The sequence below is a fragment of the Gopherus flavomarginatus genome, chromosome 7, assembly GCF_025201925.1.
Source record: "Gopherus flavomarginatus isolate rGopFla2 chromosome 7, rGopFla2.mat.asm, whole genome shotgun sequence".
Lineage (NCBI taxonomy): Eukaryota > Metazoa > Chordata > Testudines > Testudinidae > Gopherus > Gopherus flavomarginatus.
This window is the reverse complement of record NC_066623.1, coordinates 30,485,528-30,512,215: the sequence shown is the minus strand read 5'-3', so window position 1 is coordinate 30,512,215 and position 26,688 is coordinate 30,485,528. Positions and strand designations below refer to the sequence as shown.

General features: G+C 42.3%; 1 protein-coding gene across 1 annotated transcript in view; it reads left to right on the top strand.

The window, feature by feature from the left end:
* The window catches only part of SLIT3 (slit guidance ligand 3), a 789,390-nt gene that overhangs the window by 20,822 nt on the left and 741,880 nt on the right, over positions 1-26,688 (top strand). Inside the window, exons 2-3 of the mRNA XM_050962519.1 lie at positions 19,492-19,563; positions 24,190-24,261. Of these exons, the coding sequence (XP_050818476.1) occupies positions 19,492-19,563; positions 24,190-24,261 (144 nt within the window). The remainder of the gene's footprint in view (positions 1-19,491; positions 19,564-24,189; positions 24,262-26,688) is intronic.

The window sequence follows — 26,688 nt, the reverse complement described above, 5'->3', positions numbered from 1 at the left end:
TAACCAGTCCCAATATTTTTAGGTTTTTGGACAGAACCATGATTTTGGAATAGAATACAAGGCAAATCTGGTAACTTCCATGAACAGTAAGAGGAATAAATCAATATTTTAACTGCTATTATTAAGCCTTGAAAGAAAGGGCAGTACAGCTCTGCCATATGTTGTCACTTGTGATACAAAAGACCAGTTATGTCAGCTAGCTACTGTCAGCTATAACCAGGAAATAAAAGGGTGTGATGCAATCCAAAGTTTCAGGTAACAGACTGTTGCCAAACTCAAGTGTTCAAAACACATGGGTAAGGCTCCCATAAGTGAATAACTGAAATTTTAAGATTTTAAAATATAACAATTTGAGGTTTGTTTACTTTCTGGTTTCTGAGCCTGTGGATTTGGTCATATTTTCAAGCTTTTCTCTTCCACCATAAAGGGACTAGTACCTTTTTATTTTGAAATGAAAGTTGAGATTTTCATGAAATAACAGTATGGGGCTTTGAGAAAAGCACCAAATATCACAAGGCTCAGGATGAAATTACAAGAGTTGGCAACACTTGGTGACAGTAAACTCTAAGTATGGTGTGCTTAAATAATGTGGTGAATCCACTGAGTATGAATCCTTTGCTGCTCCTCTGGCAGCTGATTGGAGGCTAATAAATTAGCTAAGAGCAGCAGGTTTCGTGATGTTTGGGTTGGGATGGTGGGAGAATGGGATGGGGAAGCTGGGAGGAAGAAGCCTGTTGCCAACGGTGGGCACTGAGCAAGCTAGGCTTCTGGAGATGCTCGGTGCATTAGAATCTGCCTTGGTTTCAGATCAACAGGCCTCGCTTACATAGTGTGAAATTCTAAAAAGCACACCGTTATAGCTGGGTCTGACAGGAAATTCCTCCTATAGAAACTGGCTTGTAAAGCCCTACCTTTTCCTACTGTTTGGGTGAGGGGCAGTCATTTCTTAATAGAAAGCAAAGATTTTTATATTGCCTATTGGTTGTTTTGTAGAAACCTAAGGTGAGATATCTGAAATCTGTTGGCTTCATGTTACTCTCTTAGAAAAAGCCAAGCTGATAATGATAGTGCAGGGATAGGAACCTTTGGCACGCGGCTTGCTAGGGTAAGCTCCCTGGCTGGCCGGGCTGGTTTGTTTACCTGCTGCGTCCAGAGGTTCGGCCAATCGTGGTTTGCTGCTCCAGCCCAATGGGGGCTGTGGGAAGTGGCATGGGCCGAGGGATGTGCTGGCCCCTGCATTTGTGATGTTGACAGTGGACCTAGAGAAAGGCACAGGGAATACCACTGTCCTGTATAAGGGGCAAGAAATTGGGAGACAATTGAAACTGAAGAAAGCCAACAGCCTACAGAATGGCAGAGGAGATGTCTCAGCATCCCTTCACCCAGGCCTTCCTGCTTCTGGACAGTCTTTCCCTTACTTCCTGGATCCTAAGTCTCCTTATAGATCTCTTGACCCCCTAATCAGGCCTATCCAGGGCACAATTGTGCATTAGGCTACTTCCTCCAAATTACTTAAGCAACTCACATTCTTAGGAACAAAGATTGTATTGTTTATGAGTGCATTACTACAGATTTTGCTGATTCAAACCACCTCCTGGAATGACAAGTGAATAATTACTTTAAATTTCTCCTGTTTGGCTTCTTTCCTCCATCAGCACCACAAGGTAACCATCAACTCCGACATGCAGCACCTAAACGGTGGTATGGGTGGGATTTTAGAAGACAGACTAACAACTCAAGTTGTAAATTCCCTGCTTGTGAAAGCAGAATATTTAGTAGCACAAAGCGGTCAACATCTCTGCATTGTATTTCATGGGAACCATTTGTGGAGTTTGATGCAAGATAGTCTTCAGTAAACAAGTTCAAACTCTAATACTGTCTGTCCCTCCCTATGAATGTTTTGGTGATTAGTATAGCACCATTCTCGTGCTGCACCACATAGTTTTATTTTACCTATTACCTAAAGCCTCTGCTGCTGAACTGCTTTGTCTTTAATGGATACAAGCTACCTCTGCCTCTAGCCCTACATTACAAACTACATTTTGAAGCATGAACTAACAAAGGTTTGTTACCTAAGAAATCATCATCTATTATTTTTAGAAACTCTAAGGAAGTTTTGTTGCTGGCTGCATGCAATGTCCAGCAAGTGTTCCCCAGGTTCAAGTTACCCATGATATTTTTTTCTTCCCACATATTACTTACAGATGGTTAAGGAGCAGTTCATCCTGCTCTCTTGTGAGAGTAGGTGGTCTGTAACAGATGCCCCCATTCCACTACTTTAGCTTTACTAGGTAGAATATTAGTCCATAAGCATTCAAGGTCCTGCAATTGTGAACTATGACTCTAACAGGCAATGTGTGTCTTTGTTGTAAAGGACCACTGCTTCTTCCCTTTTCCCATTCTATCCTTACAGAACAACTTCAAGCCATCAATTCTATTGTTCTAGACATGAGTCATCCCACCAAGTGTTAATAATACCAACCATATCATGTTTCTTTCACACATAACCATCCTCTTGTTTATTACTTAGGCTTATAACATGAATAATTAACAATTAAATGTGTCTATATGTCCCTTAGCCCATGAACTTGTCATGTGTGCCACCATGAAGATGGTTTACGTATTTGTCTGTTTGTACCATGATGCTGAGGAGATGCTTCTTGCTAATCTCTGAGTGCTGAGGTGAAGAAAGGTGCAGAAAAGTGTCCTCTTGCCACTTGTTCTATTCAAAGGTCAGGGCGATAGGAAAGAACTCAGAAGGGATATGTAATGAGCTCAGGATGGGCAGACATTACATATGTATATAAGAATGACCATACTGAGTCAGACCAGTGGTCCATCTAGCCCAGTATCCCGTCTTGCAACAGTGGCCAGTGCCAGCAGAACAGAGCAATTATCGAGTGAGCCATCTCCTGTCATGCAGTTCCAGCTTCTTTCCTTATTGCTTGCATTAACTCATTAAACTCATTCTTTGCAATATTGATTCAGTGGGTCCTTTGAACAGAGGTAAGCCCAGGAGCCCTCCATTTTCAAGAAAGATTGGGGACTGAAGAAGAATCAAGAGTATTAAAAGGTGTCAGAGCCAGAGGGGTTTTGCGTTCCAATATGGGACTTTAGTTTATGCCTTTGAGACTTGTATAATAATTACACTGTGACAAGGGAGTTCTAAGCTTCAGTGCTGGAAAAATACTCTTGAGGAGCCTTGAGAAGGGGAAACCGAGGATGGGATGCGTGCAGGGCCACCCCAGGCCAGGAGGGGGTGCTCCAAGATAGTGACCCTCTGACAAAGTTACAGGCACTTAATTGTTTTCAAACTCTGTGTGTGCCTTCTTTATACCTTTTGTGGAAACCTGACCCACTTTTAAGTCAATGGCAAAACTATCAACTTAAGAAAGTTTGGGATTTTTCACCTTTTGTGTTTTCAGGTCCTGAGAGATTAGGCTATTTTTGTGTTGTATATTTTAGTTTATTATCACAGCTTCTCAAAGTATAAAGAAACAGACCAATAAAGAGGTAACTTGCTTCCTTCCAGGAAAAGTTTACTTAAATGTGCCATTATAGAACTCAGGGGGCTTAACACTGTGAGAGGTACAATCAATCACAAACATGAAGTAACAGGCATTCAGAAACTGTCTTCATGTTCAATTTTAAAACAGCAACAGCATTGACTGTACTGAGCAGGCCAAGGAAGTTTTCCAAAAGGAGGAGTAAAATGTGCTACTAAAGGATGGTATTGTAAATGCACTAATTGTAGGGATGGCCTAGTTAGTTAAGGGCTCCTGATATGACTGTAGAGAAGACCCAAATCTAATCTCATGGCTACCAGACAATATCTTAGAAATTTAAATGACAGTGGCAGAATTTAACAGCAGGTTCTGGTTTTCATGGGCAATCCCACTCCAGAGGCAGATGCAAGAGGTTAACCCTTCAGTATGGCTGGCATTATTGCAGATGTCTACATAGCTTGTTTTGTACAAGACTGAATTTAAACAGAAACTAGCCTGCTATTGCTTTGTTTGGGAGATGAGACAGAGTGTGGGTTATGAATTGTTGTTGTGGTTTTGTGACCGCCATGTTGTGTGTTAACCTCCATCTTGAATGTAACTTCAGTGTGGCTTCAAGAATTGATTTTTGTAGCAGAAACTTAACATCCAGTGGAGAGGCTATGTTTGGGAAGTTGAGAGAAAGCAATCAAGGACCATCAACACTGAGTCAGTGGCTCTGTCCTACTAATGGTTTGCTGTCATTAGGACCATAGTCTGCAGAGCTGGAGGTGCAGCCAGGACAACCTCCTGCACACCAGGACACTGTGCCACTTTTGGCCAAATTTTGTGAATTGCATTGTGACCTGGCCCAAGGGGTCGCCAGACTACTCAGGTTTGTACCAGGTTGCAATGCTACTCAGATTAGGAGGGGTTAGATTTAGAGGCTCCTGGGCCCGGGGAGTCAGGTTGCTCGGGTAATAGTGGCAATGGGAGCCCTGAGAGAGGAAGAGGAGGGCCAGGAGGGTAGGGGGGAACCTATGGCCTTCTCCCTTTAAATGGCACTCTAAAGCCCTTTATTAGGGCCAGGGACTTTGAATGACTCTGCCTTGAAGCCAGTGGGGAATAGGGAGTGGGGCTGGTATTTGGAAATCTCTAAGCAGAAGTGCATGGGCAGAAAAGGTGAAATAATGTTTTAAAAGAAGAATGTTCTCTAAGCCAGGAGGGCTGTTCCACTGCCAAAAGGAAATCTGTTAGCCAAGAAGGCTGGAAGGGTTGCCTGGCCTCTGGATTTGGACCAAACCTAGGACTCTTAGGTGTTGAGGTTAGACTTGAGGGGGTTTGTATTTCAGAGTTTGTTGTTTTCCATAGATCCATAACTCTCTCTTCTGCTTTGTAAGAGTGAAAGTTTCTGTGGTTAAATTCCTGGGCAAGTCCATGTGCTTTGCTTTACTGCCACATTGTCCATGAAGAGTGTAATTAAGAAACCAGACTCTGGGTTGGATATGCTGGGGGCTCTGGAGGACTTAGGCACTGATACCAGGGTCTGGGCAGACACACTGCAGGGCCCACTGCCTCAGAAGGGTGTCCAGACATGGGGTCTGCATCTGGAAATGCACCTGAGATGCTCAGAGCTCGATCAGTGATCAGTCACTACCCAGATGGAGGATGTTTAGAAGCATGTATGATTCAGTTGTTGCATCCAGTTACAACAGACTGGGGTCCATCCAGAAAATGGGACTTGGAACAGGTTGTAATGGGAGGCATGGGTGGAAGTATGCTCCCATTGGTCTGCTAACAACTTGCATGCCTTTTGCATCCACCATAAGTGTGCTTGTGAAGGGGCAGGAGAAGTACCAGATACTCCTTTATGTATACATTTCACACGTTCAGTGTGAAGATGGCTTAGTGATCTGAACTCAAGACTGGGCCCTGGTCTACACTACAGAGTTAGGTCGATGGAAGGCAGCTCCTGCTTACCTAATTCGCCCACTACACCAACTTAATAATTCCACCTCCACAAGAAGTGTAGAGTCAAAGTTGATGTAGTTAAGTTGACACAGCTTCAGTGTAGACTTACATTGACTGTTGCTGGCTTTCAGAAGCCATCCCACAATACCCCACATGGACAGTTCAATCGGTAGAAGTGCCTCTGGTGAGGATGTGCACCGCTGACACAAAGAGCGAAGTGTAGACATGCATGAGCAATGTAACTACTGTGGCAGCTGTATTCCAATATAAGCTGGATTGACTTAATTTTGTAGTGTGGACATGCCCTAAGTCATGTACTCCAGGTCTAACCATCTTTTGCTCCTGACTATTGTTTAACATTGCATAATATGAGAAATTGGTATGGCATTTCATCTGAAGTATTTCTTAAACCTCAATTCTAACCCTTCACACACAAAGTACTGTGACTTTACGGAGGTAAGCAGAGGTTAAATTACACCTCTACCTCGATATAACACAACCTGATATAACACGAACTCGGATATAACGCGGTAAGGCAGGGCTCCCGGGGGGGAGAGGAGGGGGAGGGGGGCTGCGCGCTCCAGTGGATCAAAGCAAGTTCGATATAACGTGGTTTCACCTATAATGTGGTAAGATTTTTGGCTCCTGAGGACAGCGTTATATCGAGGTAGAGGTGTATTTGCACAAGATCAGGTTTGCAAGGCAGTATTGAGAATAGAAGCTGAAAGACTTCAATCTGTTCCCTTTAATTAATTATGGTGTGTGTGTGTATGTATATATATATATATATAAATATAAATATGTATACACACAGATGCTTGCGCGTACACACACATTTAATCCTGTGACAAATGAGTCTACTCCCCAGTGATGTGCCTGTATAATTCTCAAGATGAGGGTGGGTTTTTTGTAAGAACAGATTCACAACTTACATTTTGGAGGGTTTGAGTGGCACAGAAGAGTAACTGTAAACTAAAAATTGTTCAAACTGTGCTGGAGTATAGAAAAATGTATGTAGCTCTAATGCTATTGGAAGATGTATTATGGCATGCATCATGGAATCTTGGAGACACTTTAAAATATTACTTGCATGTCTGGCTTGAATTCACTAAATTCTCTTCAAAGAGGAATGTGGGATTAAGCAACCCTGAAGAATTCTTTCTTTGGAGCAGGATTTGCTCCAATTGCATTGTTTTGCTGCTTGCAATAAGTATACACATTGTGTGACTTATTCTTCAGCATATTTACCAAATATGTATCAAATTATATAGTTATTAAAGCATGGGGGGATATGTTTATGGGTAAAACGTCCTTTAAAGTAACATCAGTGTGAGTTTATTTTATTGGTATTCACACAAAATATGCATTCCATGCCATTGCAATCCATGTTTATGTTCCAGCGGAAATCATTCCATTCCATTGTTTGTTTGTTTCTGTTTGCATAAAGTTTCCACAACATTTATATTAAAAGTTAATAGTGTTTTTATACTGCCCTGCTTCATATGTTCCATGCCAAAGAAAAATTAATTAACCCAGAGAGTCATAAGAACCAGCAGCCTTACTAAAATTCATGTGGGTCACAGCCTCAACCTATTCTCCTGTGGGTAAAGGTGAGTAGTGTTAACAGAACTACTTATGAACCATGAGAGAACAGCTTGGCTCATGACTGCCAACTTTCCTGTGTCATGAGTATGTGGGATAGTGTTCTCTGAACATGTAACTTCAAACAATATTAACAGGGCTCTTGTGCGTGCAGGGTGAAATTTAACATGGTGCAAAAGGGTTGTAGCTGGGCCTGAATGCCAGTCAGATGTAGGACTTCTGCCCTGAGGAGATATTCATCCATAATGAGCACATGTTTTTCTGCATGAATCTGTGCTTAAAACATGGAGAGCTTATTAATTATAAAGTAAAAGACTCTTTAGACTTGCAATATAACTTTCCAAGTGTCTGTGAATGGCATGATTTAAAGAATTTCCATTGACAGGTACTTTGGTATAACCATTAAAAGACTGGTGTACAAATTCTAATGTACATTTCTTTACCAGTTCAGAAGTATACTGATATATTTGAAAGCTAATGAAGATTAGAGGTTAAAGTTTAGGTTTTTGCAGCTGGAACCTGCTAGTGATACTAAAGTCACCTACCAAGTTTTTTATAACCTTACCTTAGACCTTAGTCCATCCCATGCTTTGCTGCGCATTGGGCTATCCACATTTTCCATCCTTGCCTGTCTCTCCAAATCTTCCCATTTCATGTTGAGGTGCTTGATGTTGTTCAGAACTATTAATTTCCATGTTATTCGCAGTCTTCCTCGCTTTTTTCTTGCATTTTCTGGCTTTCAATCAAGGATGGTATTTGGTAAGCATTCTTTTTCCATTCTCAGCACGTCTCAGCCACAGATATCTTCTTTTGTAGATTATTTGTGAGACGGTGCCTTGTCCAGTAATTTTTCTGACTTCTTCATTCGTCTTCCTATCTCTATATGTTATTCCCAATAGTCTTCTCAGACATTTGTGATAAAATGCATCCAGCTTTTGCATATCTTTCTTGGTAAGTCCCCATGTCTCACTGCTATATGTTGTGATGGCAATAACAGTTGCTTTGTACGTGTTCAGTTTTGTCTTGAGGGAGATGTTTTTGAGGTGCCAGATGTTTTTGAGTCTTCCAAATGCAGCATTTACCTTCCCGATTCTTCTTATTTCCTTGGACCTAGTACCATCTTGGCTGATGGTGCTTCCAAGATCCGTAAAATTGTCCACCTTCTCCAGTTTCTCTTCTTACAGTCCCCATTAACATGATTTTACATTTCTTTGCATTGTATCTCAAACCAATCTTCATTACTACTTTTATTTGGTTTGTGCATTTTTATAGTCCACTGGCATCTTCATTGATAGGAGCGATGTCATCAGCAAAATATAGATCAAATAGCCTTGAATTGTTCTATTAGGCTCTATTACTACAGCATGCAACTGAAGAAACAAAACAAACTTTCAGGAACCTTGCCAAAGCAGTAAAGAAACAATGCATAGGTAAAATTGGATAGAAAGTAAGCCTAGTGAAGCTGAAGAAGCAGGGAAAAAAACAATACAAGAACAGTCTACACAATCCTGAAACAGTTAACAGGATATGGATCAAAATTCAGAAGTGTCCCAGTGAAAGGGAAACAAGGAGAAATTTTGAAAACACAGGAGGAACAAGGAAATAGATGTGTGGAACACGTCAAAGAAGTGCTAAACCAACCAGAACCAATTACAAGACTGGAATTTAACAATGATAAACCATTAGATCTAGATGTATCTGAGATAAAAATCAAAGAACAACAGCAGCAACTACAACAAAAAAGCGTTGCAGAAGCTGAAAAACAACAAGGCAACTGCTTTGGACAGCATTCATCCTGAATTGCTTGAATATGGAGACAAAGACGCGGAATCAGTCATTTGTTTGCTGTGCAACAAAATATGGATGGAGGAGAAAGTGCTGGAAGAATGGGCCCTTGGTATCATAATCAAGTTATCAAAAAAAGGTGATCTAAACAATTGTTCAAATTGGAAGGGAGTAACACTTCTATCTGTCACAGGAAAAGTATTAGCGGCAGTCCTCCTGAACAGAATGAAAGGAAAGATGGATACCATCGTATGTGAACAACAATCTGGATTTAGACAAGGGAGATTGGGCACAAATGCTATTTTCACCCTGGGAAGGATTATTAAGAACACAGTTGAATTCCAAGGAAGTCTTGCCATCAATTTTGTGGACTTTCAAAAGGCAATTGATAGTGTAAATGGAGAAATAATGTGGAAAATTGTGGAACAATATGAAATTCCAACAAAATTAACGTTATGAAGGCATTCAATGCCAACTCAAAATGCTACATTTAAAATGGAAAATGGATTGAGTAAGCCATTCAGCATCAAGACGGGTGTAAGGAAGGGGTGCATCCTGTCTCCTTTTTTGTTTATGCTAGTCATCGATTATGGATTAAAACAATGCTTTTTATAAAGGAAACCTAAAATGCTATTTTCCCACAAATTCCAGTAGCAGATCACTAACATACAAAGTAATATTGTTGTATACCATGGATAACAGTGAAAAACTAATTTAGATTTGGCTAGCAGGAGTTCATGCCATCTCTTTGGCTTTGTCAGTGGTTCATCACTCCTGAATATCTGTGTTAGCACAAAGTTTCAAGAGCTGCTGTTGAAAGCAAGCAATAAACAATTGCCATCTGAAATTATAGGTTGGCCTAAGTTAACTGAATGGCTCATGAACCCCTGCAATCCTGTTGATGAACCTAATCCAAATTAATAACAAGCTGAAACCAGGAGAGTTTCTTCTGGGCACAGTTGCTTACAAAAAGCTTGCACATCTTTAATTTTGTCTCCGGTAGACCTGGCTGAACAATGAACAAATTGTTTAAGAAAACAATCATTTGTCAACTAAATGAAAAGTAATGTGACTACTCAATCAGCTCCAATGTCCGTGAAAGTCAGTGAATTACAGAGGGGAATTTATCTAGCAGGACAAGAATGCACTGTTGCCTGGCAAGTGATGAAACTCAAGTGTATGAACTGATAAATCACCAACATACGGTAACAAGGATTCTCTGCACCCTGAAGTCTTTAAACCACAAGTTGAGGACTTCAGTAGCTCAGACATAGGTCAGGGGTTTGTTACAGGAGTGGGTGGGTGAGATTCTATGACTTGCGTTGTGAAGGAGGTCAGACTAGAAGATCATAATGGTCCCTTTGGAGCTTAAAGTCTATGAGTCTAAGAATCCCAAAGTTACATTGCATAAAGATAACATTGGTTGCAAAGATCTTCTGCTTTTGCAGTAGAGTGTACAAGACTGACTCTGAGTCAGGGCACTAAGCGCTAAATGGTCCATGTGGGCGGTGGGGATTCTGATTGTTCTTCCCAGCGAAAAGAGCCAAAGCTGCAGGACGAGTTCTGCTCTGGCAGCTGATAGGCAGGAAACTGTGTACAAAGAGAGGAGGCAGAGGTCAGATTGTGGTGGAGTAAACAGTCACTTGAGAAGAAGGCAGAAAAAATGCAAGCCCTTGGAGAAGCTGGATTGGAAGCAACTGTAGGGATTGGTTGGGTTTTGGTTAGGTTTGCCTAACCTCTAGGAGCCTAAACTCCCTAGGTGCCTAAGTTTGTTCTGGAAATGTCCCCTAGGCATCTAAATTGCTGTCAGCATGTGCACAGCTGGCTCAGCACCAGTATCACTGAGCAGCTTGATGCCTAATTCATGCGTAAGCCCCAGTGGGATTCACAACATAGTGATTTCCCTGTGCTTCTCTCCTGCAGGGTCTGATCCAGTAGACATGCTCACAAGCGGCCGTAGAGCATGTCTGCTGGACAGGAGCGGCTCTAGACATTTTGCCGCCCCAAGCACGGTAGGCAGGCTGCCTGCCGCCCTTGTGGTGACTGGCAGAGTGCCCCCAGTGCCGCCCCTGCTGCTGGATCAGGCTTTACACACCACAGCTGGAGGAGGTGATTGTGGTGCCCTCCCTTTATACCCAATAGCACAGTGGTTAGGAATCTCATCTGGGAGGTCGGAGACCAGCATTCAATTGCCTGCTTCACATCAAGTAAAAGGAGGATTTGAACCTGAGTCTCGAACATTCAGAGTGGAAGCTCTGGCCACTGGGATATTGAGCTTAATGTGGGAGGGGCATTGCCTCTACTGCCTCTTCTCATTTTGTCTTGGAAAAAGGGCTGAGCTTACTTAGGTGTCAAACTCCAGGAGAGAGTTTATGGCAGTGAATCCCAACGGAAGGGAGCCACCTCCCTCTGGTCCAGAGTTAGGGTCCGAATCCCCTTTTGAGGAGAGGGGTTTTTGCCACACCCCTTTCCTCAGCACTTCCTTCTGGTATCTTTGGCAGTTTCCCACTAAGCCTGAATCTCCTTTTTAGGCATCTGTCTCTCCCCATACACTGTATAGGGAGCCTGGGTGCCTAACTCAGTGCTGTAAATTCCGCTTGGTGGCAGGGCAGCTAAAAGTCAGCCTGGGCCCCTTTTTGAATCCCACACTTTGTGCCTGTCCTAGGGAAGAGTGCGGTCCAGCTGTTGGTACTCACTATCCTCGTGGGGGATGGGAGCCTTGGCTATTAGTCCTTAACAAAGTCTTCTGAGTGGGGTCTGGGTCACTATACAATACAGACTCTTCTAACTTTGGGATGAGGAGATGTGTGCTGTTAAAGGAGTGCAGGAAAAATGGCTCCAGAGAAGAGAGCACTGATGACAGGACCAGGGTTGTCAACTTTCTAACTGCACAAAACCGAACACCCCTGTCCCACCCCGGCCTGGTCCCTTCTCTGAGGCCCCACCCCCTCCTTGCTCCATTTCCTGCCTCCCTCTGTCGGTCGCTCTCTCCCACCCTCACTCACTTTCACTGGGAGGGAGCTCAAGGTTAGGGGAGGAGGTTGGGATGTGGGAAGGGGGTGAGGGCTCCAGCTTGGAGTACAGGCTATGGGAGGCTGTTTGGGTGCAGGAGGGGGTGCAGGGTCCCAGCAGTGCTTACTGCGGCTCCCACAAAGCAGCTGCCAGGTCCCTGCAGCCCCTAGGCACATGGTTGGCTAGGGAAGCTCCATGTGCTTCCAGGACCCGCACAGAGCCAGCAAGTAGGGAGCCTGCCTTGGCCCCTGGTGTGACCGGACTTTTAGTGGCCTGGTTGATGGAGCTGACCAGAGCCGCCAGGGTCCCTTTTTGACCGGGTATTCCGGTCAAAAACCGGATGCCTGTCAACCCTAGATAGGACCAAGTTGGAGAAGAAGCAGTACCTGGAAAAGGGTACAAATATGGTCATGCAAGCTGAAGTTTGTCTTGTATAGTGACTTTGGGCTTGCCAGAAAAGGAAGAAGACTTGTGCACATTGACCAAGGAGAAATTTCTGAGGTAATAGCAGTGAAGGCAGCAAAATATATGCAGGTGAAATAAATACTGATGTCTTTTTTCAGAAATGCTGCATCTCTGGTTTAACACTTCTTACCCTTTTTGTCAGGGCCAGGTCGTTCTGGCCTACCAGTGATTACCTTGTGACACAGCTCACTAAGGGGACACTAGTGTATGCTTAGAGGAAGCTGGGTTTGCAAACTTGGGAACTGCAGCCATCCAAGGGGATTTGCTTGGGAAGGGAAGACTCATTCAACAGACTGAGAACTTATTCTTCCATATGAGAGAGACAACTAGGACTTATGTTGAGGAATAGAGGACCAGCAGATACTTTTTGTTCTGGAATTGACCTTATCTCATAATTAACTCAGGCCAGGGTACTCAGTTTGATTTTGCATTAGGTGATCAGAAGGTTGAATTTAAAAAGAGTATAACTACTTGAGACTTAGGTAAAAGAATACCCTCTTTCTGGGACAGATAGTTCTCTGATCGCAGAGTCACTCGAATCCAGCACTCCTACTGGCAGGCAAGATCACAGGCCAGCCAGGAAGAGGATAAAGAAACCCAATTATGTTGGAAACGTCTCCAGGTGGATTGGTATCTAAAGGAGAGTGGAAGTTTTACAGCTCTGTCACAAGTGGGAAAGATGGAAGCTGGTAGTCAATAACCTCCATATCTAGGGCTTTGGAGCTGTGCTCCGGCTCCACTCCAGCTCCAGACAAAAACCTGCGGCTCCACTGCTTCAAAGCTGCTCTGGGCTCCGCTCCAAAACCCTGTCCATATCAGAGACATTGCTCGTTGAGAGACAGATTTGAAGCACAGAGATTTCTTTACCCCGTTTTTCCTCCTGCAAACAGCTCACCAAATCATAACCCTTTATTGATCCATCTGTAGTCATGGAACTGATGAGATGCTGTTACAAGATTGTTACCAGGAGGAGGGAGAAAAATTGTTCTTAACCTCTGAGGATAGGGCAAGAAACAGTGGGCTTACATTGCAGCAAGGGAGGTTTAAGTTGGACATTAGGAAAAACTTCCTAACTGTCAGGGTGGTTAAGCAATGGAATAAATTGCCTAGGGAGGTTGTGGAATCTCCATCATAGGATATTTTTAAGAGCAGGTTAGACAGGGATGGTCTAGATAATACTTACTCCTGCCATGCGTGCAGGGGACTGGACTAGATGACCTCTCGAGGTCCCTTCCAGTCCTATGATTCTATGCCATTACACTGTGACGGGTTCGGTCACAGAGACCGCCTTGGGACTGTCACCTGATGTGCTGAGACTACCTCTGAGCCTGTTTTCTCTGCCAATTTGGGCCTACAGAACCTGTCTTGTTGAGCCAGATATGCTGATCTACTGCTACATAGACCCAGGGTCTGACCCACGCCCCCAAAGCTGCAGACTTAACTGAAAAGGGCTTAGCAAGTGCTCCTGTGTCTAGCACCCAGACACTCAGCTCCCAATGGGTTCCAAACCCCAAATGAATCCGTTTTACTCTGTATAAAGTGTATACAGGGTAAACTCATAAATTATCCGCCCTCTATAACACTGATGGAGAGATGTGCCCAGCTGTTTGCTCCCCTAGGTATTAGTTATTAACTCTGGGTTCAATAATAAGCAAAAGTGATTTTATTAAATGTAAAAAGTAGGGTTTAAGTGGTTCCAGGTAATAACAGACAGAACAAAGTAAGTTACCAAGCAAAATAAAATAAAACACGCAAGTCTAAGCCTAATACATTAGGAAACTGAAGATAGGTAAATGTCATCCTCAGAGATGTCCCAATAAGCTTCTTTCACAGGCTAGACTCCTTCCTACTCTGGGCCCAATCTTTTTCAGACCAGTGTTGTGGTTTATGGCCTGGGTCCAGCAATCACTCACACCTCCATAGTTACGGTCCTTTGTCCCACTTTCTTTCAGGCATTTCTTTGGGGTGGAGAGGCCATCTCTTGAGCCAACTGAAGACAAAATGGAGAGGCTTCCAGGGCCTTTTATATTCTCTCTCTCTCTTGTGGGTGGAAACCCCTTTGTTCTTTTGTGCAAAATCACAGCAACAAGATGGAGTTTGTAGCCATCTGGGCAAGTCACATGTCCATGAATGATTCAGCTTTTTGCAGGCCAATGCCACTGGTTACATGTTAGTTTTAACATTCCCAGGAAAGCTCAGATGTGGATTGGCATCTCCCAAAGTCCATTGTCAGTGAAGTGTTTTTTGATAGGACTATTCTCAGTAAGTGCCCATTCTCAAGAAGCTGACCAAATGCTTCACTGAGGCTACTTAGAATCAAACACATTGAGATAGCCAATATTCATAACTTCAAATACAAAAATGATACACACATACAGACAGCATAATCATAACAAGCAAATTTCTATAGATACCTTACTAGACCTCCCTTGTACAATATTTAGTGCAACTATAGGATCTTGGTTGCAACAATGATTTATACGGTCACAGTTCATGTCAATAATGTCACATTACACCACCTAGCTTTGCTGTTAAACTGTAACGGCTTTAGTACAGGAATCTATTTGGTACAATTTTTCCATCAAAGAGTATTGTGTATGCTTATGATGCAAAATTTCTGCTTAAAAGGTGGGTTATTCCTTTAGTTTGGTAGTAGACCATTTTGACATGTGACATTGGAGTCAATATAATTTGGGCACTACAAAGTATTCATTACACAGATTGTCAAGGAATGTGGTTTCATGTTAGAAATGTGTGATTTTGTGTGGTCTCTCTGGTGTAATGCTTAAACAATTACAAATCCTGCTAAAATATTATTTCCTTCTGTTGAGGAGTGGATGGACTAGATGTTTATTGATAAATGTTGGTTAACATTGATTTCTCCATACGCACACACACAAACTGACAAAAAATAGGTCCATAGAAATTAATTAACTGAAGTTACAGATATGCAAAGTATGAAAAATGTTGCTTGAGAATCAGAGTTTGACTTAAGGATATTTACTTTTAATCTTTTGTCATGTGATGTGGACAATTTGTGTTAATGGTTATAAAGCATCAGTGTCTACTGTCATAAATAATTCTGACCCTCACCCCATTGTCTAATATCGGCATAATTTTGGACAACTGTGAACATTTAAATTGATAAAAATAATAATAATAAAAAAGCTTAACCCAGAATTTAGCATAACTTTTTTCCACTATGAAAGACTTGTTTTTAATTAGGGATTTTGCAAGAGGTTTCTCCTGCATTATCTTTTATGGTCATGATCTCAGTCACTAAATGGTTATATGTTGAGCTCCAACTTAAAATCTAACGCAGTTTTCAAATAGGATTTCACCTTTTCCACAGAAATCAGTTTTTATTGGGTTGAAATATGTGCTTTTAAATTAATCTTCTTCCTCTCATAAGAACATAAGAACGGCCCTACTGGGTCAGACCAAAGGTCCATCTAGCCCAGTATCTGTCTACTGACAGTAGCCAATGCCAAGTGCCCCAGAGGAAGTGAAGCTAATAGGCAATGATCAAGTGATCTCTCTCCTGCCATCCATCTCTGTCTTCTGACAAACAGAGGCTAGGGACACCATTCCTTATCCATCCTGGCTAATAGCCATTTATGGACTTAACCACCATGAATTTATCCAGTTCTCTTTTAAACTCTGTTATAGTCCCAGCCTTCACAACCTCCTCAGGTAAGGAGTTCCACAAGTTGTCTGTGCACTGCATGAAGAAGAACTTCCTTTTATTTGTTTTAAACCTGCTGCCTATTAATTTCATTTGGTGACCCCTAGTTCTTGTATTAGAAGAATACTTCCACTGAACCTTCTAAAGGATAAACGATGCAGGTGTCCTATTGTCAGTTCAAAATTTCATGGCTTGAAGATTGTCCTGCGGTTTACTTCTTATATTAGAGTATTCTTATACTAGAACGGGTGGGCAAATGATGGCCCAGGTGCCGTATCTGGCCATTCAGACGTATTAATCCGGATCTTGAGCTCCCCTCTCCAGCCAGGGAACAGGGTCAGGGGCTTGCCTCACTCCGCTCGTGTCATGGCTTCACACAGCTCCCAGAAGTAACAGCATGTCCTCCATCCAGCTCCTACGCATAGGGGCAGCCAAGGGGCTTTGCGCACTGCCCCTGGCCCAAGCACCACCCCCTCAGCTCGCATTGGCCAGGAACCATGGCCAGTGGGAGCTGAAGCGGTGGCGCCTGCATACAGGGCAGCATGCAGGGCTGTCTGGCTGTGCTTCCATGTAGGAGCCGGAGATGGGACGTGCCGCTTCTTCCACGAGCTGCTTGAGGTAAGCGCCACCCAGAGCCTGCACCCCGACCCCCTTCCACGCCCAACCCTTTGCCCAGCCCTGATGCCCCTCTCGTCCTCCTAGCCCCTTGGTCCCAGCCCAGAGCACCTTCCAGGACTCCCAGAACCCGTACCCCCAGCCAGAGCCCTCACCTCCCCCCCCCTGCACCTCAACCTCCTGCCCCAGCCCAGAACCCCCTACCGCACCCTGAACTCCTCATTTCTGGCCCCACCCCAAAGTCCGCACTCCCCCATACCCCAGCCCCAATTTCATGAGCATTCATGGCCCACTATACAATTTCCATACCCAGATGTGGCCCTTGGGCCAAAAAATTTGCTAACCCCTGTACTAGAAGTTGGTCTAATAAAACAGGGGTTCTCAACCTTGTTCTTTCTGAGGCCCCCCAAACATGCTATAAAAACTTCATGGCCCACCTGTGCCACAATAACTAGTTTTCTACATATAAAAGCCAAGGCTGTTGTTAGTGGGTAGCAAGCAGGGCAATTGCCCAAGGCCCCATGCCACAGGGGGCACCATGAAGCTAAGTTGCTCTGGCTTCTGCTTCAGCCCCAAGTGTCAGGGCTTAGGGACCCAGTCTTCAGCCCCATGTAGTGGGACTTGGGCTTTCTGCCCTGGGCCCCAGGAAGTCTAACACTGGTCCTGCTTGGCGGATCCCATGAAACCTGCTAGCAGCCCGCTAGGGGTCCCCGGACTCCTGGTTGAGAACCACTGCAATAAAAGATATTACCTCAACCACCTTGTCTCTTCTCGTATTAATACTGAAAAGAAGATACTTTGACTCCTGAGATGAAAAAATGCAAACATTCTTAGGAGAAACTGGAGAGAATTCTGATCCCCCAAAGCTGTAGTTTCTCTTCCACAAATAGACTTCTGTCAGTGCAAAGATCTGGTTGCCCTGTTTTCTTAAGAGAACCTGATATGCTAGGATTGTGGAAACTTGCACACTAGGCAGGAGTTAAAGAATGACCCATAACATTTATGTATTTAACCAACCATATCTAGACACTGTTCTCCATCCCTATCTTAATTTCTCTCATAAAAACTCAACAGCAATGGAGAATTGTGTACGCTGCTCATGAAGTATATTAAGATATTCTGTTCAGAGTGGTAGCCGTGTTAGTCTGTATCCAGGGCTGACGCTTCCATTTAAGCGACCTAGGCTGTCACCTGGGTGCCAGGATTTGGGGGGGCGGCAATTCGACAGTGGGGGGATCCTTCCACACTCCGGGTCTTCGGCGGCAATTCTGCGGCGGGTCCTTCACTCGCTCTGGGACCCGCCACCGAAGTGCCCCGAAGACTGGGAGTGTGGAAGGACACCCCTGCCGCATAATTGTCGCCAACGACCAGGAGCGCGGAAGGACCCCCGCCTTGGGTGCCAAAAACCCTAGCGCTGCTCCTGTTTGTATCAGCAAAAAGAACGAGGAATACTTGTGGCACCTTAGAGACTAACAAATTTAGTGGCGTGGAGCAGGGACTGGAAGAGGCAGGCCTGGAGCATCCCCTGGCAAAGTTGGTGCCTGTTCTTCTGGGGGGAAGCTGCCGCTGCTGCTGCGCAAGGTGCTTCCTAGCATCCTTGCCTGCAGCGGGCTGTACCTGTGTTGGGTAAGCCAGGGGCACTTCCCAACCACAGTACTGTACAGTATATAATGCTTTTGTTTGCCCCCCAAAAATTTTCTTGGAACCTAACCCCCCACATTTATATTAAATCTTATGGGAAAATTGGATTAGTTTAACATCATTTCCCTTAAAGTTGTATTTTCAGGAACATAACTACAACGTTAAGTGAGGAGTTATTGTAGGTTGCAAGCAGAGGTACGAGGCCGTTACCTGTCTGGATGAAAATACAGGGCAGATAGGGCCACAAAGAACACTGTATGGGAAACTGTAGCCAGCTCTGCTTTCATCTCAGGGAGAGATGGGCTGGAGAGAATGTCTGAGGAGCCCCAAGGAGCACACTAAGGCTTTTGCTTTACAGGACTGCCCACAAGGGCTTTGGGAGAAATGAAACTGCAATTAGATGAAAGGTACAAAGACTCACACCACCATCCGTTCTGCTAACCCTGTTAAATGCTACTACTTTCAGTAACTGCAAGAGCTGCATGGGACTTTGCCAAAGCTGGAGTCAGATCAGTGTTTAGAGTAGCTACAGTGTGGCTTCTTGACTTTGTGGCAAACAGAGCACACTACCAAGAGTGGCTAATGCACGCAACCACTGAGTGAATCCCTGGAGTGGGGTCAGGTACAGTGTAGTGACTCGTTGTTAAAACTACTCCAGCTCTTTAGAAAATCTCAGTCTAAGGGAGTTAAACACCCACCTCCTATTGAAGTGCAATGTGGTTAAGGTGCATTGAAAATCCCACTCTTTTCTCTTCCTCCCCATCTCCCCCAAAAAACTTAGTTACAAGTAGCATCACTGGGGGAAGCAAAATTCATCAGTATTAGTAAATCTTTGCTCATTTTATATACTCATACTTATTTTAGATTTTAATAGGAAAACTAATTGTACAATTTTGAGTACTGATAAACCAGTGATTCTCAAACTTTTGTACTGGTGATCCCTTTCACCTAGCAAGCTTCTGAGTGCAACCTACCCCTTATAAATTAAAAACACTTTTTAATATATTTAACACCATTATAAATGCTGGAGGCAAAGTAGGGTTTAAGGTGGAAGCTGACAGCTTGCAACCTCCCATGTAATAACTTCATGACTCCTGAGGGGTCCTGGCCCCCAGTTTGAGAACCTCTGTGACAAACAAATGCCCAAATGAACAAGTTGCATTCTCTTCAAACAGAGTTTTGTGCAGCTACTAAAGTGCTTGAACATGAATTTCTGTTTTCTTTTCTTTGCAGGGACTTGGACAGAAATAATATCTCAAGAATCACCAAGATGGACTTTGCTGGGCTGAAGAATCTTCGTGTCTTGTGAGTATAAAACTAGCTTGGCCTTCAAAATGCTGCATTTCACCATTAGCCTCCAAAAATAAGTGCCTGGAAAGATGTGTGCTGCTGATTCTCTATGTACTGTAGAATTATTTTGCATCTTCTAGTTGTGAAATAGCATCCACATCAGACACCCTGTACAGTTTCCACAACTAAAGCTTTAATTATAGCTTTATAGATTATTAAGGTTGGAAGGGACCTCAAGAGATCATCTAGTCCAACCACCTGCTCAAAGCAGGACCAATCCCCAAATGGCCCCCTCAAGTATTGAACTCATAATCTTGGGTTATGATGCCGTGCCTTAGTACAACAGAACACTGATTTTAAATTATTTGGAGTTTATATTTTGTTGGTGTTTTTCTGCTTGATTTTTAATCAACATTGTGATTAAAACTTTTCTTTTTGCACTGTAGAGTGAATTGTACTTCAGTTAAACCAATTTATCACTCTTAAACCACTGTTAAATGGCTCTTTCCATTCTGGGATGGTTTCGGGTGTATTCCCATACAGAACACAGGGCAGCTGCCATGTAACTTTGAGTTGACTAAGAAATAGTTGACAGTTGTAAAGGTCACACCTAAAGGAAACAGTCCATACTTCCTGGCTGAATGTAAATGGTTAAAAACAATAGTCACTGCTGTCACTTGTAGCAGCTGCGGGTCCAATCATATTCCTGAAAAGAAATGATCAGTCGAAGGGGTAGAAATTATTTTCCATAGCTCCATATTAAGACTGAACTGTTACAGAAGGCCAGTGTTCTATTTTGCCTGATGTGAAACTTTTAAATTATCACCATTAACTTAATTTGCTTTCATTTAAGTTTGCTACAAAGGATTTATAGTGTAATTATTCACAAATATTGATTTCTGGAGAAGAAATAAATTGGGCAGCAAGGTCTAAAAGTACAAATGTTGGTGATTTGAGTTTTCAAAACCAACATGTCACTGCTGCTGATGTAGTTGGATTACTGGGAGATATACATATACTTCGGATGAGATGGAAGTGTGCATAACTGGAGAGAACTTAGTAGAGGAATCACACAGCAATGAAGTATAATTGGATGAGAGTGAGAAAAGTGCCCTTGCCATTCAACTTTGGACTTTGAAAAAGTATAGTAAATTGTCAGTTTGTTAGATCTATGGCTCTGGCTGGGACCAAAGAGAAGTAATGAAATCCTGAACCTAAAGTCCTTCCTGCCACATTCCCTGCTCCTCCCCCCCCCCGAATATTTCCAAACTTTTCAGGATAGCTGGGAAGCACTTAAAATCTAATGGACACTATTTTTTCCCCCAAGATTTCCCAACCAGATTTGCAGAGCTAAATCCAGATAATCTGGATAAATTTCGGATTAATAAAACTTTTGCGGTCAGATAGTGAAGTTCTTGTCCAGATCAGAGCTTTGCCGAAATGGAGGTGTGAATCCAGTATTTGCATGTGTAGTCACTAATGCAAATGCCAATAGTTTGTGGTCCATGTCTTAGTAAAACATAAATAATGGAGGGGAGGTATATAAGCCACAAATTGTTGCAGAAGTTAGTCAAAGTGGTTCAGTGAAGTTTGAAGACAACTTATATGGGTCTTTCCCAATGACTATTGATTAAATAGTAAGATTACCGTTGATTTTATGCTACGTTTAAACTGCTCTTTTGTCATTAAAACTTTTGTTGGTTGGGATGTGAGATGCAGCTACATGGCATACCTTATAGTGGCACAGCAGTGTAGACATAGCCTTAGTCTCGGTTAGGTTTAGATTGGGCGCTATATGAATCACAGATTATAGTGGCACTGTGGCACTGCAAAGTTGCAACTGGAGTTGAGCGGTATTAATAACCATACTAGTCTTATTAGTGAGTTCATATTTGGTTTTCTTTAACTGGCTTGCTGATTTTTTTTCTTGGAAAATCTGTAATATGACAGAAATGCCTGTGTAGCCTTTACACAAAAAGGTAACGTTAATGTATTATGACAGGTTTCAAAGTAGCAGCCGTGTTAGTCTATATCCGCAAAAAGAACAGCAGTACCTGTGGCACCTTAGAGACTAACAAATTTATTTGAGCATAAGCTTTCATGGGCTACAGTATCCGAAGAAGTGGGCTGTAGCCCATGAAAGCTTATGCTCAAATAAATTTATTAGTCTCTAAGGTACCACAAGTACTCTTGTTCTTTTTGTTAATGTATTATGTAGAGAAAAATTCAGTACCCAGCTCCTGTTGGCTGGGCATTGTATAATTCCCTGTGTCCCAAACTAATGAGAGAACAGCAATTCCATATTGTGTCCCATTTAGCTCACAAGAAGTCTATAAGCTAGTTTATTGCCCTCAAGCTAAAGCCCTATAAAGTGACCAGTAACAAAAACCACTTGTGCTTAGCATTGCACAAAAGAGGGGATCAGAGGTGCTTTTCCCACTCTCTCTTTCCCCAAATAAGCACCTGTGAGAACTGTAGGTTTAGGTAAGTTAAAAGTGAAAGTGAGGGAAAATCTTCCTATTTCACCCACTTGCCCTCTGCAGCTAACACACTACTTTTACACCACCTTTTGTACAATTATCTTAGTCCTTAAAGTCCTACAGGATGCTAGGAGATAAAAAGTGCATGAACTTTCTAACATTGTGAATTAATGGGCAGATGCTTAATATGATTGTGATGAAAATACAAATATCTTCCACTGTTCCTTCAAAACATATGGCATAAACTCTTATAACTACTCTACAACTAAATTAAAAAAAAGGTCAAATTTATTAGAAGACTTACTTCCCTGCTTTGTTGACTTCGCCTGCAGGATGAGACTGCTACAGCAAGACTTTTCTGCTGCTTGGAGCCATATAAAGTTTGTTGGCTTATATCCCAGCTCTCACTATTTCTGTGGGGGTCCTTGTGAAAATAACATTTATTGACATGGTAGTGTGACTGTTGGTAAATGTTTCTTTTACTGACTGCTATGCTTTGTGTACTGTACAAAATATCAGGTAAATTGTACCATATAAGTTATTCGTGTTAAATACAGTTAAAATCTGGCATAGTCTATGTTACATACGTGTGTGTGTGTGTGTGTGTGTGTGTGTAGTTGGATTCAAACTACTTGGAGTGGAGACTCCCCCCGCCCCGGAACGACACTTTGGAGAGTCAGGAATTCACCCAGCATGCACTTCAACATCTTTCGCAGTGACTATCAATCACACTGACCAGCAAACACAGGCCAAATGCCCCTAGCATCCAGTCCATCAGTCACCGATCAAGGTGCTGCCTTTCCTGTGGGCTCTGGCTGATAATCACATGTGGTGCAAGCTCATAATGATCACAGAGACCAACTGCTCCATGGGCCTTCCCTGCAGTCCTGATCTCAGATTGTTGGCATGCTGTGCCCCTGCAACAGCCACTTGTGCCCTGTCTGCCCACACAGTCCCTTCTCCAATGGCAATTCCGTCCTCCAATTGGGAAGGAGCTGGTGGCAGGCAATGGCACTGGAAAAATGTGTATCATGGGGATGCTGAGAGCCATTGAGCCAAACTGTAAACCCGGTATATGAAGAAAACCACTTCAAGCCAAGGGGAGTGGCAAGAAATATGGTGGTAGGAAATATAGGCAGGATTCCCTGGCAGCCCTCTAGCCAGTCAGCTCTATTAGGCTTGGAGAAGCCCTCTTCTCTTGTCTCCCCATCCCCTAGCTAATCCAAGTGCCAGGGCCATGTGTCACAGCACTGCAGATCATATGTGGAGTGGGGGCTTCACTTACCTGTCAGTTAGTCTGCCCGCTCCCCCCGCCCCAGCACAACACTCAGTGATAAATTTCAGGATTTCAGTGGGATTCCACATAATGGTAAATAAAGACTATTCCAGGCATTTCTACTTGCCTCCAATCTCTTCAGCTGATTCATCCCCACCTATGCCCTGTCTCATGGGAGGAAATGATAGACAAGCATGTGGAACAGGGACAGATTGCCTGAGCACTTCCCTTGGTAGCTTTTCCCATTCCCTGTGATGCAGACTGACTGTCTTCAGTGGTCACAGACAGCAGGCACTCCGGCACCCTTGGGGAAGTCTCACTGAATAGGAACTACTCAGTAACTTCCGAAGGAGTCTGAAATCCCATGCAGATGCTTACGTGCATGCACTTTATCACTTAATGCTTTGTCTAGATTATTTGCCCTGCATTAATCTTCTGATGTTGACTATTGTTTTCCAGCCTTACTTACACTGAATAAAATTAAAATGATTGGAAGTGCGAAGAGTCAAGTACTAAGGGGGCAGAATCAGGCCTATAAGAAACTAATTGCAAGATTTTAATGGGTTTTGGCTATAAAAACTAAAAGCCAATAATGTGGTTACTAGCTCTGGTAGGATGCAGTTTACATCCATGCAAAAACTACCAGTGATATATGTATTTTGGACTGTAAATTTTATCTTCTGATAGTGGTAGAAGTGATCATGAAAAAAACACTGCCATTCTGTAGAGGGAGCTTTCACCAGTCTGTCACTATCATGGTCATTGGTGTTGCTGTGAATAGCACTTTAAATCAAGCAGCGTGTAGAGAAGTTGGAGAATATAATATTGTCTGTACAAGGCATTCTATTAAATTATCATTGTCAACTGGTATTTCTTTAATTATAGGCATTTGGAAGAAAATCAAATCAGTATGATAGAGCGTGGAGCATTTCAGGATCTAAAGCAACTCGAACGGTTGTAAGTATGTTTTGTGCATACATGTTGACTTCAAGAACTAAAGATTTTCTGCCTTATTTTCTGCATCTTTTTTATTGTGTTTATATAATGACTTATAGAAATAATGTGGCTAGAATGAACAAAACACTTGACATAAATTAGAGTTAAGAATAGTTTAAAACAGAGATGAGTTTTAGATTAAAACCTTGGTATCCATGATTTATTGTAATTCAAAATTATATTAGCAATAATTTGTTAAGAAAACTGTAACCACCAATAAATAATTTATATTATAGCTAACCACTGAGGCAAAGTTAGTCAGGTCTAAATTTTATCTCACTTTGTTTTCTGATGTTCTCAGGATGACTTCTCTAATCTAATTAGATTAGTGGTGATGGGTTGTCTTAATAGCCAGCACTATTGGGAATTGCCATAGTATAAATGCCCTGCACTTGCATATTAGAATAGAACTCCTTGTGTCAGATTATCTATACAGCTACATTTGCTTTATACTCATTTAATGGCACTGATATTGGTAGAGTCCCAGAGGTCTAAAATTGGACTTTGAGTAGAAAATAAGGCCCTTGGTTTGCTGCTTTTGTTAGTGATTTAAGTAAAATGGATCTAAAAGATTTAGATAATCTTAAATCCATCATTTACAAGGGCACTGGTCATGTATTATGGTATATAACAGGGTCTGTGTAGAATTCTATGCATGAAGGTAACCCCAATCTCATTTTTTTTGGTTGAGTGGGTCTGCTGTTGTATAACAGTGCATAGAGTGGGAAAACACCTCTGTCAAAATTGGCATGGAGAGTAGTTAATTTTGTGTACACACGTAGAACAAAGAAGTCTGCTGTGCTAAAGGAACTGAGTCCTTGCCTTAAATATTGACAAGCGAGTTGCTTTTTTACCCATTGACTTATCTTTTGACAACTCAGGATTCACTCTTATAAGAGAAATGTATAGCTTGTCTTTGGTTACAAAACTGTGCTTGAAATTGAAATGATGTAGTTAATATTCACGCTGAGATTGTAATCTGCTCCTTAGAAAAACAGATCTTGAAATATAAAACACTGTTAAGGATACAAAGGTGGTGATTTTGTATGTTGTGTTCATGGAAATGTCTGGGAAGTGGCAGATAGTTACTTACAAAATAATAAATGCGTAACCTGACACACTAAATGATGATTGTTTTAGCTGAAGTTTGTTCTTCTAGAAAGAAAATGTCAGCACTAAGTCTTGAAGTTTTACATCCATTCTATGTGCTTTAATGGAATAACTTCCTTCTCCCCTCTTCCCCCACTATTTGTTTATTTCTTTAAATAATTCCACATCTGCCTAAAAGGAGCATTTGGGAAAAATACTAGGAGGATACTTAAAGGGATGAGCATAACCAGGAAGCTGATCTTCTCTTTATGTTGTATGTTTTCGTCTGTGTGAAACCAGAAATAAAAAATGGAATTCTTCTACTAGTAACTGCAAAAGTACCGTATATATTTGTTCATTAGCCTGTTCGTTTATAAGCCGCCCCCCCAAAATGGATAGGTAAGAATAGCAAAAACTGTCCCTTTCATAAGCCGACCTTATATTTCAGGGGTTGGAAAACTTTGGCTCCCGGCCCATCAGGGTAAACCGCTAGCAGGTTGAGACGTTTTGTTTATGCCACTTCCCCCAGCTCCCATTGGCTGGGAATGGCGAACTGCGGCCACAAGGAGCTGAGGGGCTCCATGCCTGTAGACGCTCCAGGTAAACAAAATGACAGTGTATTAGATATTCAATTCAGTGATTCCATAGAGTTTAAAATAATCAAATTTAGGTGTAGACCCGTTTATAAGCTGACCCCCTCTCTTTGAGTCACTTTTTTACCAAAAATATTTGGCTTATGAACAAGTACATACAGTATGTGATACCTGAATACCTCCCTTAAATTTTCTCTCTCTAAACTCTCAAGTTGCCCTCTTACATGCTGTATACTCTATATCATACATATGCTGTACCTTTCCTTGCTTTTAGGATTACCTGTCATTTAAAATATTTTCTAAATGATGTACTTTGAATTAGATTGGGAAACTCACAACTTTTTGGTAGTTCACATCAAGTCATTTTATAGGAGAGGACTATAAATCTAATCTTTTGCTATGAATCAGTGTTCTTTGGAGAAGGAATTGTGGAAAGCCTGGCATAACTTGTAAGGGCTAAATTGCAACATTTTAGGCAATATAAAAACTATTTTATTAACTATTGTCAAGCACCACAAAATGTTAATTCAGAAAATATGATGGCTGAATTAAAAAAGAAGCTGGCTGTTTTCCATTTAATTTATTTCAAATAACAAATAAAAATTTCACTTACACTACTGCAGGCTTTGGAATAGAGTTGGCTTTTGATCTCTTAAAGTGGATGCAAAAGTAATCTTTTGCTTTTTTAACAAAGCAGCTGCAGTGG